At 47.8% G+C, this 15,034-nt stretch overlaps 6 protein-coding genes across 6 annotated transcripts; 2 read left to right on the top strand and 4 right to left on the bottom strand.

Annotated features, from left to right (window-relative positions):
- Positions 1 to 153: 153 nt before the first annotated feature.
- On the bottom strand, positions 154 to 969 carry FPOAC1_009609 (uncharacterized protein; the record flags this gene model as incomplete). Its single annotated transcript, XM_044854033.1, has 2 exons — positions 154 to 546; positions 628 to 969. 2 exons carry the CDS (start codon positions 967 to 969, stop codon positions 154 to 156), a joined length of 735 nt encoding a protein of 244 aa, XP_044706703.1.
- Positions 970 to 1,655: 686 nt separating this feature from the next.
- CYC1 (iso-1-cytochrome c) lies at positions 1,656 to 2,425 on the top strand (the record flags this gene model as incomplete). Its single annotated transcript, XM_044854034.1, has 3 exons — positions 1,656 to 1,665; positions 2,063 to 2,348; positions 2,401 to 2,425. The coding sequence occupies 3 exons, from the start codon at positions 1,656 to 1,658 to the stop codon at positions 2,423 to 2,425; spliced, it is 321 nt and encodes a 106-aa protein (XP_044706704.1).
- Positions 2,426 to 3,582: 1,157 nt separating this feature from the next.
- FPOAC1_009611 (uncharacterized protein) lies at positions 3,583 to 5,880 on the bottom strand (the record flags this gene model as incomplete). Its single annotated transcript, XM_044854035.1, has 1 exon — positions 3,583 to 5,880. The coding sequence occupies one exon, from the start codon at positions 5,878 to 5,880 to the stop codon at positions 3,583 to 3,585; it is 2,298 nt and encodes a 765-aa protein (XP_044706705.1).
- Positions 5,881 to 6,584: 704 nt separating this feature from the next.
- On the top strand, positions 6,585 to 7,337 carry FPOAC1_009612 (uncharacterized protein; the record flags this gene model as incomplete). Its single annotated transcript, XM_044854036.1, has 3 exons — positions 6,585 to 6,622; positions 6,714 to 7,077; positions 7,134 to 7,337. 3 exons carry the CDS (start codon positions 6,585 to 6,587, stop codon positions 7,335 to 7,337), a joined length of 606 nt encoding a protein of 201 aa, XP_044706706.1.
- Positions 7,338 to 7,524: 187 nt separating this feature from the next.
- On the bottom strand, positions 7,525 to 8,600 carry FPOAC1_009613 (uncharacterized protein; the record flags this gene model as incomplete). Its single annotated transcript, XM_044854037.1, has 3 exons — positions 7,525 to 7,618; positions 7,672 to 8,359; positions 8,411 to 8,600. The coding sequence occupies 3 exons, from the start codon at positions 8,598 to 8,600 to the stop codon at positions 7,525 to 7,527; spliced, it is 972 nt and encodes a 323-aa protein (XP_044706707.1).
- Positions 8,601 to 12,643: 4,043 nt separating this feature from the next.
- TCA9 (Succinate--CoA ligase [ADP-forming] subunit beta, mitochondrial) lies at positions 12,644 to 14,279 on the bottom strand (the record flags this gene model as incomplete). Its single annotated transcript, XM_044854038.1, has 4 exons — positions 12,644 to 12,687; positions 12,744 to 13,893; positions 14,033 to 14,122; positions 14,226 to 14,279. 4 exons carry the CDS (start codon positions 14,277 to 14,279, stop codon positions 12,644 to 12,646), a joined length of 1,338 nt encoding a protein of 445 aa, XP_044706708.1.
- Between the last annotated feature and the right edge of the window lie 755 nt (positions 14,280 to 15,034).

The raw sequence follows: 15,034 nt of genomic DNA on the forward strand, positions 1-15,034 counted from the left end.
ATGATTCAGGGTATGAGTATCATAGAAAACTTTAGGCCTCATGGGGCTGTATATTCCACGTCATTTCACAACTCATGATCCTCGTGAAATGGAGAGCGTTATGGTACAGATATATATGGTACATGTAGATTTTTGATCTTTGTTTTACGGATTTCAGAAGACACCAAACCACTTCTTCTTGGGCTCCTCAACCTTTTCCTGAGCCTCAATCTTGGGCGTAGGCTCTGCTTCCACAGCAGCCTCCTGCTCAGGCTTGGACTCCTCCTCACCCTTGCCAAACATGACAGTCACAGGGTCCTTGGTCTCGATTCCATGCATCTTCATGAAAAGGCGGCGCTTGGCGACATCGTCGAGATGGTTGGTGCGGTGCTCCTTGGCTTTCGTGGCCTTGTCCTTTTCGTGGAGCGTAATTACGTGCTTCCAGGCGACGAAGAAGTGAACAGGTTGGGTCCAGAGGTCCGAGATGGGAGGTACGAGCTCCTTGTAGGGAGAATTGTAGGCGTAATTCATGAAAAATGTGAAAACACCAAGAGCGAAGAGGGTTCCCTATTAACGGTCAGTTAGTTGATGCAATTGCAGGCGCATTGACGGTGGGTAGACCAATCAAGCTGTAGGATGCGGACGTACCATGGTAATAAAGGTATGCAGCATCTTGCTATGCCAGAAAAAGTGCTCCCATGTTCCCTCGGGAGCCATCATGCCGGGATAGTGCTTCCTGCTCTGGACAGCGATCTCGGAGGCAGTCAGTTCAGGACCATAGTGCCTGGGAACATTGCCCTTCTTGAGACGGGAGCCATGTGAGGGAGGGTTGAAGCGGGCTGGCTTCTCGAGAACAATGGGCTTGTCCCTTGAGGAAGAAGAAGCAAAGCGAATTCGAATGGTGTTCTGAGAAAGTGGGATGCTGATACCACGCCAGAGGGGACCCTGAAGAGGGAGTAAGAATCGAGGAATGACAGCACGGGATGTCATTTTGTCGATATATAAAGCTTCAAAAAAGCAAAAAAGAGAGAAAATGCCCTTGTATTTCTCCTCCTATAGCTTAAGAGCTTCTTTGTTAGTATCGTGATGCCCTCACGTTTGCTCCTCAAAGAAGAATCTTTTTTCCGAAGCCGTTATAGGTTCCACTCCGATTCTTTTGACGGGGTACACTAAGTCCTTTTCGGTATAGTATGTTCTTTGCCTGGAAAAGCAGGACTTGGTGGAAGACCTGAGTCCAGCAGAGGAATCAATTTTTTTGGTCACCCGTGGGCCCTTGCACGCAGGCTAGAGGTATCATGGAATAGACGCCCCGGAACAATCAGCATCGCCGATGGAGATCCACCTTTAGAGTCGTGGTCCGACTTTACCCGGAGCCACAATCGCTCAGTGCAGGGGTAAGAATGACGGCTTACTTACGTTTCGTCTGTGATTGGCTATGAATGAATTCAGCCACTTGTGGCGCTCTGACAAACCCAGCGATCCTCACCCGGTCGTGTCATGCTGTCATAAAGTTTTATTTTCTTGTCTTGACTTGGACTTTTTTTCTCTCTCTCTTTCTCTCTTCCTTCCTCATCCACACTTTCAACTACCAAACGATCTTTCCCACGTCTTTGGCTAACGCCCCTTGTTGTAATCACTACTACCTTTCACTTCTTAATCAACAACCCACATTCACAATGGCTGGCGGTAAGTTTTTCTCACAGCACACTTCCTTGCTTTGCGCCGGACGGCAGCGCACGGCTTTTGGGGGGTCAATTGAGGAACATGAGAAAGAAACACTTCGCCGATACGGTACCACGACTTGAGTTCGTCCCTCGAGGATTTCTGGGTTTATGACAATGGCAATCTGCAGTGGTCATCTTTCAGCCCTCTGCCAGCTGACCCTGTTGCCTGCGTCATTTACCCAGAACAGGTTTTCCTGCGACCATGATTCGCAACCAAGGCTCACCACCACCTTCGTGCAACATCTTCAGTCAGCATATCGGTTCTCTCTACGTCTTCTTTTGCTCTCAATAGCATTGCTAGTTTCGGCCTCTCCAACTCACTCAACCATACGACTCATGTACTGACTCGACTTTTTCAGGCGATCTCAAGAAGGGTGCCAACCTCTTCAAGACCCGATGTGCTCAGTGCCACACCGTTGAGAAGGACGGCGGCAACAAGATCGGACCTGCTCTGCACGGCCTCTTCGGCCGCAAGAGTGGTACCGTTGATGGTTACTCTTACACCGATGCCAACAAGCAGAAGGGTGTTGAGTGGAACGACAAGACCCTGTTCGACTACCTCGAGAACCCCAAGAAGTACATCCCTGGTACCAAGATGGCTTTCGGTGGCCTGAAGAAGGAGAAGGACCGCAACGACCTCATTGCGTAAGATTCCCTACAATGCCTGTTTCATGACAATCACTAACTTGTTCAACAGCTACCTCAAGGACTCCACCAAATAAGCGACTAGAAATCGCGTGTAATGTTACGACTTTCGATAGATGGGAACCGCCGAGGGGCGACTGTACTATAGATTTTTACACAGCACTTGTTAAGACATGCCACGTGCTTACCCATTCCTATCTCCCTCCTCTTTATGCGTCTCCGTCCGATACACTTTTTATAAAGAAAGCCCGGCGTTGGATGAGGCAAATGGGAATGAACATGAGACATTAAAACATGAGATGTCCGCCTCTTTGCATTCAGAGATTATGTTTTGTTATGATTAGACAGAGATTAAAAGCTTCTCGAATTCTCACCTCTTACCTCATCCTGCTCTCATAGACATGCAATTGTGATTCATGACAAGTATCTGATCTAATTTTTTAAACAGCCAATCTTAGGAGCGTCAATTGCAATCCCATTAGCCCATCCCAATTTTCCCTCCGATAACCGAGCGACCCATAGACTAAACGGGTCCCTCAAGTTCAAGTCGGTCCTGAGGTTTAGAAAAATTGTTTGCTAGAATCAAAAGGGACGAAATTTATATAAAGGCCAGCTTATGCTACTTGGACCAGACTTCTTAGGTTATTTATTCTATGACCTAAAGCCCAGGATGCCAACTTCCTGCTCCCTACCAGGCGATCCTTTTTCTCTTTGCATGAGCAGGTTTATTTTGCAAGTTTTATCATGAAATGGTGATTGCCGAGCTATTTCCGCGGCACTCCGTTGCTCCGGGCGGCGTACGCGGGACCTGCGGCGATCGGCGGGCGGTGTGGTCGTTTTCTTTCTTGTTTTATTCCTTGTCTGACAATTTACTGGGAATATTGTCTCATCTTTTGGAGATCTTGCTTTTTCACCCCTGGTTTGTCATGCAACGGTTTAGGTTGACAGTTGGAGAAGTTGAGCCACATAATGTGGTGGGGTAGTAGGTAGTGGCCTCTTAAGTTTCAAGGGTACAAAAATAAGTAGTCTAAAGTGTGATATAGCACAAACTGACCTACTGCTTTCATATACTACCTATTTTCTGTTAATTTTGATGACTGGGTTGGTTTCCCAAGTCTTGGGCCATAAAACCAAATAGTCAGTATTAGACTTTAGAAATCGTGAGAAACCACGAAATGGCCAAATAATCACAAAGTAACTCATAAAATATGTTTTTGTCTAGATATTTAGACTATTATGACTTCCTCATCTTGGCTTCCAACTTCCTGTACGTCTCTGGGTTTGTCACACTTCTATAGGTCGTTGACAATGCATATTCCCAATCTACTTCGTCAATACCCGATTCAGATTCGGGCTTTTGTGCCTCTCGCTCAAGTGAGCTCTCGGCTGCCTTGTCGTGCAGCCCTCCCAAATCAGCACCGCTAAAGTCAGTACAGCGAGGGTCACGAGCTACAGCCTCGAGTCTCTCAAATTCAACGGGCTTTGCATCGGGGTGGCTTGTGCGGTAGATGGCACGCAGGATATCGACTCGCTCGTCGGGGGAGGGTAGATCGAGGAAGAGTCGGACGTTGAGGCGACCAGGACGGAGCATAGCAGGGTCTATCATATCCGGGCGATTGGTTGTGCCGATGACGTATACACCTGTGCGGTCTTGCACACCGTCGAGTTCAGTAAGAAGAGCATTGACGACGCGGGTACCAGCCTCGGTGGAGGCGTTGTCACGCTTAGGGACGAGGGAGTCCATCTCGTCGAAGAAGAGGATGCATGGAGTGGACGAGCGTGCGCGGTTAAAAAGCTCACGCACAGCGCGCTCTGATTCACCGACGTACTTGTTGAGAAGCTCCGGTCCGTTAATCAGAATGAAACTCGCTTGAGCTTCGTTGGCAACAGCCTGTGCGACAAGTGTTTTTCCGCACCCAGGAGGACCCCAGAGAAGGCAGCCTGCCGGGCGGCGAAGACCGTGACGGCGGTAACGGTCAGGGTCTCGAATGGGGCCAATGATGGATAATTCGAGCTGTCTGCGAGCGGCCTGAAGGGCACCGACTTGATCCCAAGTGATGTTGGGCACAACGGTGAAACCGTCCTTTCGTAGAGAAGGCACAAAGTTTTTGATAGCTGTCTTAAAGTCTTGCTGTGTAATAGGATTAATGCTTAGCTCTGGATTGAGGCCAGAGGGTTGCGTATCCTCAAGCTCCATAAGGTCTGGGAGCGGTTGGTCCATAGAAAACCTTTCGTCGAGATGTCGCTGGTACAGGCTGAGATCCATATCACGCTCTGTCGCCTCTTGCTCTGCGAGGGTCAAAACATTGAGAATATCAGCTCCGACAAACCCATGTGTTATCTTGGCCAACTCCTTGAAGTCGACGTCTTCAGACAGGTTCTTGTCCTTCGTGAGCAGTCTAAGGATATCTTCGCGGCCCTCGGGGTCTGGTATCCGCATTTGAACTGTGCGTTCAAATAGGCCTGCCCTCAAAACGTCAGGGTCGACATCAGTGACTCGTGATGTCGTAGCCATGGCAAGAATGGGTCTATCCTTGTCATGTTCCGCCTGTATTCGTTCCATCTGTCGCTCGAACTGAATCAAGTTTCGGCGATGGCTGTCACTGTGGCTTTTGCTTCCAGGATTTGATATGAACCAGTCCAATTTTCTAATGAAGATGATGCAAGGGGCCAACCTCATAGCTTCTTCGATCGCATCGTTCAGGCTTCGTTCCATGCGCTCAGAATCTTCAAAACATCCGGTGAGTGACACGATTGGGACTTCAATCTTTGATGCAAGGTATCTAACCAAAGACCTCTTTCCTATTCCTGGAGGACCTGAAAGAAGAATACCCGGCACATTGCGCAAGTTGTGGTGAGTATAGTACTCCGGCTTTTTCAGAAGGAAGTGTGTTTGCTTGCAGAGTGCTGTGTAGATGTCTCTCACACCCCCGATTTGTAGCGCATTAGAAGGATGTTCGATCTTGTAGCGGCTCGATTTTTGCGTCTTTTTTAAGGGCGTCTTCTCCTGCTTTTCCGTTGGCGGCGCATCGGTATCCGTCAATGCGCCCTTTGGTGTAACAGCACCGTCTTTTGCGCGTTCCTCCCCATCTTCTTGTACACGACGCTTCTTGACGGCGCGTGCCGCCTCGCTCGGGTTTTGAGGCGTGGCTTCTTGAGAAGCTGGAGTGCTGGCCGCTGTGGTGGCTGCTGTAGAGTTCTGGTGCCAATGCTTCGTCATCTGCCTATTAAGAAGGAAGCGGTCATCGTCGGGCTTGGGCGGCTCTTCGAGATCAGCTTCTGAATCGCTCGAATCGTTTCCTAGTTCATCCTTGCGGCATTGAAGCGCGCGATCAATCGAATCTTCAAGAGGGCGCTTTTTCTGTCGGCTAAGGGTTGTGTTTGACCTTTTGATGGCTTCGTACACGGCTGTTGTCGTTTTGAAAGGTTTGCCGTCGTTGTTGGTATCTTCTAGCTTCTTCAATATGAGATAAACGTCACGGTCCAGACCCTTTTGCAGGGCCGGCCGTGGCCTTTTGGCCCCGATTGTCATGACTTGTGGTGTTGAGATGTCTGATTCAAGATTAGATGCCATGATCGGCAAAAAAAAAGTTCAAGTCCTATCTAACTAACTGTTGGGTGACAGAAATAGTGGGTCAGAAGACGATCTCATGGTGGGATGCAAAGACCCGACGAATATTTATTCTTTCTTGGCCTGCTCCTGTCTTTGTGTTAAAGGAAGGACAAGTGGTTGCATAGCAGGTATTGCTTTTGTATTGCGTGAGAATAAGGTTGCTCTAATAAGAGCCCTATCTTTCGTGACGAGGCTGCATCTTTCGATCATCAAACTTCGAGGAACACCCACATCTTTCTTGGCCTGCATACTCACATTGGCAATCTTACTATCTTGTATTCGACTCGAAATGCAATTGGAAGAAATGTAGGTACAATTACAGATTTATATATACAACTAATTTATGCCATAACTCCCCGTACTATGAAACTGTCTTGAGCGACTCTCTCTTGGATGATGAGTTTTGTCCATCAAAATATCTCGCTTATCGATAAGACAGACCCTGGATCCCGGTTCCGCGCCGATGACGATGGTCTTCCTCGTGACAATCGCTAGGTACCTTATCGCCAAAGTGACATACTAATCCCAACCTCGATCTTTACGATAACACAATTGTCGCGTGGACTCTCCAATAATCCCAATAAACCAAACGTACGGCAAACACCACCGTAGCGATCATCACAATGGGCGGAAATGCGAGTAAAGTCACAGCCCAGGATAAGTAAGTCCCTCCTCAATTACACCTCTTACCTCCCCACGATGGCGCTCGTGACCGCTCGTCCACTACTAGTATGGCTAACACACCTTCTCAGGGCGATCCTAGATATGAAAAATCAGCGCGATAGACTCCATCAGTACCAGCGAAAGATAACAGTCTTGACGGATAAGGAGACCGATATCGCAAGGCAGATGCTGGCAAAGGGCGACAAGAAGCGCGCTCTGCTAGCTCTACGGCGCAAGAAGTATCAAGAATCGCTATTGACCAAGACGGATGCGCAACTAGCCCAACTCGAAAAGTTGACGTCAGACGTCGAGTTTGCACTTATACAAAAAGATGTTGTGTTTGGATTGCAGCAGGGTACCAAAGTTCTCAAGGAGATTCATGCGGAGATGGGTGGTATAGAGAATGTTGAGAAGTTGATGGGCGAAACGGCAGATGCTATTGCCTATCAACAGGTACGTTGCTATGATAACGTCGTACGATGGAAGGTATCTTGCTTACACATCTCTAGGAAGTTAGCGATTTGCTCGGAGGGCGTATGACAAACCAGGACGAGCAAGAAGTGGAAGACGAGCTGGAAGCTCTTGAAGCCGAACTTGCAGGTCCAGCACCTGCAGAGCGACTACCTGATGTCCCTATCAGCGATTTGCCAGAACGACAGAAAGTCGAGGCACAGACCGAAAGGGCAAAGCAGCCAGCCATGCTTACAGCATGAGAGATGGATACAGATCCTATATCTTTCTTCTTCCCAGACATTTTGGTTAAAGAGCATTTGCATTTTCCGGGGGATATTTCGATACTTAGACGGGACGTTTATACAGCGGGCACAACAAGGCGTTGCGGCATTTTTGCATTTAGATCATCAACACACTATCATTGTCATTACTCGCTATTATTCCTATTTATGCGTACTTGCTGATGAGCTTCCTCATGATGGACATCGCGCCTCCTCTGTAGCCTCCACCAAACATGGCAAAATGGTTGAGATGATGGTATCTGGGACGAGACAGTTAGTGTGCCGTGACGTTAAAGGCAACGGATGATCTTACAATTCATACAGCCTTACTCGGTCTGGCCATTCATCCACAGGCTCGGCTTTTGGTACGAGCTCATGATACTCTTTCCAGAAGTGATTGCTGAAACCGCCAAACATTGACATGATGCCAAGTTCAAACTCAGAGTGGCCATATACGGCCGAGGGGTCATAGACAACTTCTTCACAGCCGCCTTGTCCCGCAATCTGCCCCTTGGAGTGATTTCCACTCCAAAGGTCACCATGGATGACCACAGGCTTGATGTCTTTTACAACATCATCACCGATTAGTCGAGGAACCACCTTTCCTGCAACTTGCTCTACGGCTTCTTCCAGTTCGGGATCAGCGCCGTTGTTGCGAACCGCTTGACGAGCGATGTGTCTTAGACGGTTATCAGCATAGAACTCAGCCCACGATGCTCGCCAGGAGTTGTCTTGTTCTGTAGAACCGCAACATGTCGGCACTGGGAATCCAAACATGGGCTTATCATGACCTTCTGGGATAGGCGCTTGCGTTGTGTGCATTTGCGCAACCTTTGATGCAAGAGTCTTGCCTGAACCACCGGGAGCTGAAGAACCCAGATCTAGAAAGTCAGTAGCCATGAAGTGATGGCCTGGGCGATCAGATAGGGCGCCGTGAGCGTGAGACCGCGGGCAAAATTTGGGTACAGTATCAGCTATGGCGTTCAAAGAGGCATGTTCACCTGAGTTAAGTCGTGTCAGAGAATCATGATGATACAGCAGGAGTAACTTACCCCTAAACATGACCTCTGCATCTTTCCCCACACCTGTCTTGACAAAATAATTTACAGGGTTTCCATCCTTCTCGGCCTTGACTTTGAACGTGCCCGCAAAGCCTGATCCGCCATGAGAGTGTATAACAGCGTTGGCGGGGTCAAGGCCAAGTGCCTCGATGATGGCGGGGTCAACTTTGGTATGCGGCATGGTTGCGTAGGCGGTTTAGAAAGAGGTATAAGAAAAGGGTAGCGAGGGACACCGACTTGTAGAATAGAGTTTCTGATGGCGGTTTCCTAGTTGACGTGGCTGATAAGAGAGGATGGTCAGAATACCATGAGACGGGAACAAGATGGGGTGACGTCAAAAACTGGGGGATGTGAAGTGTGTTAGTAATAGGAAGCTACAGTATCTGTGCACGGTCAGATGGATATCTTATTGCAACCCAATGTACTGTAGAGACTATGAAATGGATGCCAAGAGGAGTATGAGAAAGACAGGACATATGATGTTATGGTTTCATCACTTTGGATGTATGAGGGATAATGCTAAGCTGATGTGCCCGGCCTGTGTAGGTAGTTTCCGAGCATCGGACTAAAGGACCTACGAAAAAGACTTCCATTCCATAATTTAACGACTGCGAACAAGATCAGTGGTTGTAAAAGGCTTGATATAGCTGCAATAGCAGCACATTGGTTTGTCATGACAGCTCACGCTCTCCATGATCTGATGCTGAGACCAAATTAACCACCGGCCCGGAGTCGAGTGGGGCCGCACGGGACGGGAGCCAGTCCGTTATTTTCGGCCCCGGGGATCATGGAAGTGCTTCCTGTCTACGCGACCGCGATGTAGTCAATAAAGAAAACGCCGCTTTATAATCAGATCAGCACCAGGGAAGGATGTGGAAATGTTTAGACGAATCTTGTCGGCCAGTTGTATATAATGGTGGTGAGATTACGATACTTCAAGTGAGGGAGCATGTGTAAAGTAACAAGCAAGGCGTCAAGTAGCAGCCAGACAACATCACATAGTAATGGAAGAACGTAGGAAAATAATCAAAGACTATAATAAAAGTTGGCTCGAGGCACAATAAAACCGTCAAGCTACAACAGTCGTATGTCACCACTCTCCACTTATCCATGTCTCTCATAGGTCTGTCTACCAGTCAAACACGGCACGAAAGAAGATGGGAAATTTGAAAAATTCAGCTTGAATTCAGAATGTCCAATACCATCGTGCTACTGAACCGACAAGGACCATGTCTATCCAGTTTTAATGATGGGTTTGCCTTTTTGTGCTCCGCCTCGGAACCGAGCCGAATCGACAAACTCTCCACTTCGGCCCCGTAAGATTTCAGCTGTGATGAGGGTGTGATGTTATTTGTATCTCAAGTATAGATACTTGGCTATCTATCCTTGTTCGTTTCCCGACAGACGCCAAACGTAAAGATGATGTGGGTATAGATTAAGGATGAAGAGAGGGCAAAAAGATAAGCATGAAACTCGCTATTCGTTCCGGCAGTAATTATTCGTCAAAGACCCAGGGTCAATCAATCAGTCATAATGACTAGACTAGATAGTTGATTGTGATCATTGCTTGATGGGTGTCTCGATATATGATGTGGCAGCGACAGTTGTTGCGCTGCTGAGAGAAGCATTGTCCGAGTCAACTCTTGACAACCCTGAAGGTCTTGTTGAAGACACAGAGAACGCGGCTGAGTTGTTGGAGTGAGAGCCTCCGTTGAAACAAGTTGTGCAGGGACATTGAGAGTTGTTGTTGAGAGGTGGTGGAGGAGCGCAATGGCGGGCAAACCAGCTCTTGACAGGAGAAGGCATGATGAATTGTAGAAGTAGTGAATAGTAGATAGATGAGATTGATTCAGTATCTTGAGAACCTCGTTTGTTGATAGTAATAGAAAACTGAGAACTAGACTGTGATAATGACAGACCAAAGGAAATAAAACAAAGAAGCGATCCCCTGGGTATTTATGCCTTTGGACATTCCGACTTGATCCTAACATTTCACAATAAGCATGTGGACCTGAAAAGAAGAAGAAGCCATCCAAGACTCTCATCCCTGCAACCATGACCCCCTGTCCCACTTCCCGCAGTCTTCTCTGCTTGACACCGAGAGACGTCCGGAAAAGAAGTGGGTTCGGGAATCTGCGCTGTACATGGCGATGCCCTCACTTTTTACCGTTTGCTCCAACTCGTTTTATGCGTCTTCTTCTCTCTCTCTCTTGTCCTTCCTTTTCCCCAGAGCCAAGACTTTTGGGGTCAATAATGGCGCACTCTAATGAGGATAAGGTAGTCTAATCCTTCCCCTCACCGAGGAAAAAATCCCCATTTCCCCGCGTTTTCTGTGAGAAGAGGAAGGGGTTTCTACCAATGGCTTGGGAGGGGCGGATATGGGATATGCAAGGGGACACGTGGATAAAGAGTGGTCTTATTAAAGTTATTTGAGTTGGGAAAGGATTGACTTGAGATGGGCAGCTTATTCTTGTTATGGCTGCGTGTTAGTGATGATGGGAGCACATGAGAGAAACGGACGATTGATCCCTATAGTGATAAGTGATATATACAGTATGTATAGTTGGATTGCTTCCTATCACAACACCATTGCAGTCTATCATAGCTGTAACTGGCTCAGTGGGCATAGCGATGATATCCAAGGTTCTTAGTCTTCAATTGGCATTGACAATACAACTGATGACTATAATCACGCCGAACAAACCGAGCAAGGAATCATCAGGTATACATATTGATCAACTACCGTTTATCTCATTACCGTTCACGATCTCAACTCCCTGGTTTCTCCTGTCTGCAACAATCACGAGACTCGCTTCCATCTACCATTGCCATCTCAGATACAGCCCAACATCGATCGGTCTTCTGTCGGCATTCGCAACTCCTTCTTACCCTTGTCTCTCTTTACTTTTATAACTTGCATGCGGCTCTTCCGTAGTGGATCTTGGAAATGGAACATACGTCGACGCAATTCCCGACTCAAACATCGGAATGACAACCTATTGGCTCGTCACTTTGCGGCTCAACTGATTAACAGGTACAAGTATAGGTACAGGTACATGTAAAAATTCTCTTTATTATTTGTATCCGTCATATCGATAGGTCATGACCGTCTGGGAGCAATAACCGAGGATAAAAGTGAGAATGTGATATGATAAAGCAGACTTTTATCTGATAGTTTGTTCATGATTATATCATACATATCACTTGGATGTTATCGAGTAAGAAGCGAATTGTGAAAGTTGTGAAACGGGGTCAGACTTTGAGATTTTCGGCCGATGATGCACACAAGAGATCGCCAAGTCTTACTCTCGATGTGTGCCTGTCAGCTTCATTCACATCTACCGTAGTCTAAGTCTACTTCGTCACTCGAACCTATTCTTTCCAATGAATTTTAGATATACCAGTACTTTTAGCCACTGATTCAACATCGTAAGCAGCAGTTGCAATAAGTCAACCCATGATACCCGCTCAAGGCTGGTCAACGGTTCTGGGACGATGCATGGAATGAGACCCTTACATCCGAGATGTTGATTAGCCGAGTCTGGACCGAAGAATCGAATCGTTTTTATAGAAACCCTTTATCAGCCCATTATATGACTCAATACTTATCCTGGAACCTGGTTAATAAAGAGGATCTTCTTCTCTTCCTTTCAATAACCTCGACTCTTCTACTGTCACTCAATATATTACTGGATTGACTTGTTTCAGTGAAGTCACTGTTAACACACACAAGTTCAGGCCCTCCAAGCCGAACCGCGCTATACAACATGTACTCTTGCTCTCCATTCAACCCAACGATTTATGAAAGATCTCAAATCCACACTTCAATGGACGACTAGGAACGTTCACACACAGCACAAAATCAACAGGAAACAATCGCAAAGTTGCAGGGCGTGGATACGCGAAAAAATCATCTTGTTGGAGACCATATCGCCCGTTCATCCTTTGAACCATCCGTCCTTTCTATCGAACCATTCGGACATATTCGAGTGCATCTGTTAATCATACGCCTCAAGAGCCACGGGCTCCAAGACCGACCGATGCATGCTAAATTAAAAACAGGAATATCCACCCACATCTCCCACTCTTTCATGAGTGTTTGAATCCCACTCCCGGTTTTGTTTGGAACCGTAGCCTCTCTAGAGCTCAGTCTCACATGTTTGTTTATTATATCATATCCTCACCCATGCTCATCTGGCAATGGGGGATCGCAATTATGTTTGCTTAGATTCCGAGGGTGAACTCGACACCGACATCAATGTCACGGGCTATAGATATGTTAGCGATCAGAACTGACAGAGAATAGTGTTTCGATGTGACTTACCCATCTTGACGACCTTGGAGAGCTGGACAGACTTCTCAGCAGCGGTTTGTAGGTCATCAATGGAGAAGATCTTAAGACCGGAGTCGTTGATGAGCTGATGAGCCTTCTCAACGTTGGTACCCTGGAGACGGGCAATGATGGGGATCTTGAGGTTCAAGCTCTCGACGGTCTTGATAAGACCAGTGGCGATGGCGTCACATCGGACGATACCACCGAAGATGTTGACAAAGATGGCAGTGACCTTGGGGTCGCTGGTGATGAGCTCGAAAGCCTCCTTGATGGCGGCAGGGGTAGCACCACCACCAACGTCGAGGAAGTTGGCGGGCTGGCCACCGTTCAGCTTAATGATGTCCATGGTGGCCATGGCAAGACCGGCACCGTTGACGAGGCAGCCGATATCGCCGTCAAGCTTGATGAAGTTGAGGTTGGACTCGGCGGCGCGGACCTCATCGGGGTCCTCCTGGGTGGTGTCGCGCCACTCAAAGACCTCCTTCTGTCGGAAGTCGGCGTTGTCGTCGAAGCCGAACTTGGCATCCATGCAGAGAACCTGGTGGTCAGAGGTCTCGGAAAGAGGGTTGATCTCAATCTGGGTGGAGTCCTTCTCGCGGAAGATCTTGTAGAGCTTCTGGATGGTGTCCTTGGCCTCCTCAATGCACTGCTCGCTGAAGCCGAGCTTGGTGGCGATCTCGCGGGCAGTCTCGTCAGTGACACCGACGTTGATGTCAATGTAGTTGGTGTTGATGGCGTCAGGGGTGTCCTTGGCAACGGCCTCAATGTCCATACCACCCTGGGAAGAAGAGACAATGACGGGGCACTGGTTCTGACGGTCCATGAGGATGGCGAGGTAGAACTCACGACGAGCAAACTTGCGCTCGCAGATGTAGACAGAGTTGCAGAGACGGCCGCCAGCACCCGTCTGCTTGGTAACAAGCTTGTGGCCGATCATCTGCTCGGCGAACATCTCAGCCTCGTGGGGAGAGTAGATGACACGGACACCACCCTTAAGACCGTTATCGAAGGTACCCTTTCCTCGGCCACCAGCAAGGACCTGGGCCTTGATAACCATATCATCGTTGCCAATCTTCTCGGCGATCTCCTTGGCCTCCTTGGCGGACTTTGCGACGGAACCCTTGGGGACACCGATACCGTACTGTCGAAGTGAATCGTGGTTAGCATCTTGGTGAGGAGAATCGTGATAACACCAGTCCCATTCTTTTTTTTTTTCTGGTTTCGTTCGCAATATCGATCGATGATCGCTAAAAGGGGGACTTGAGTAGATAAAACCTTACCTGTCGGAGGAGGTCGGCAGAGAGGTACTCGTGAATGCTGAGAGCTCGTCGTTGTTGAACGCCGGGGAATCGAGCGGCAGGAGCAGCGAACTGTAGAGAGAGATAACGTTAGCAACGGTTTTCTTGTGGGTTGGATCAACCAAGCAAGCCAAGCTTGATTCGATTGATAGCGAATAGATAAAAAAAAAAGTACCTTTGAGGCGTTGAGGGCCGAAGCCACAGCGCGACTACGGCCGAGCTTGAACATTGTAATTGTGAGAAGGGGTGAAGAAAAGGAAGAATATGAGGGGATTCAAAGATCGAGAGTATAGGGGAAGGAGGGAGGGAGGGGAGAGTATAAACTTGTATCGTTCGTCACAGGAGGTAGAAAAAGAGGTTTTCGGATGACGAGAAGCTAAGGTACGCTACCGTATCAAATCAGCCAAACTGACCACAGTTGACCAGGGCCGCCTATCCCGTCTGTTCTGTGGTTGTTGAGGTCCACTATTTTGTTTTTGGCCACGGGATTTGTCGGGCTAATTTTGGTCGAGGTTTTAGTATTACGGAAAAAGATATTGACCGAATAATGGATCATGACGACGGGACGGGACCAAAGGTAGTAGGTACTGTAGCAGTTATCTAGTAACTATAGTAAAGCCTTTTTTACCCGTTAAATCAAGTAAATAATTACTATATTTTATTATTCTTAATTACTGAATAATCTATTCTGTAGATACCTACTTGTAAAGTACCCATGTAAGCTTGCGCATGACTGAAATCCATACAAAACACTCACCACCTCCCCTTCTGTTCCCGCGACCTCATCAGTCACATTGCAACATCCTTCCCGCGGTCAACATGATCCAGCTTGCCTTCCATGTCTGCTTGTCTTGTCTCAGGGCTTTACAGATCCACTGTTTGACTAACCACCAAACCTATTCGAGCCACTACAACCCCGGCACAAGACCACCGAGCATCGTAAACCGGTGATGCAAATCCGCGTCGGAAGTGGTTTTGAACTTT

This window comes from Fusarium poae, chromosome 3 (genome assembly GCF_019609905.1).
Source record: "Fusarium poae strain DAOMC 252244 chromosome 3, whole genome shotgun sequence".
In the NCBI taxonomy this organism is placed as follows: domain Eukaryota; kingdom Fungi; phylum Ascomycota; class Sordariomycetes; order Hypocreales; family Nectriaceae; genus Fusarium; species Fusarium poae.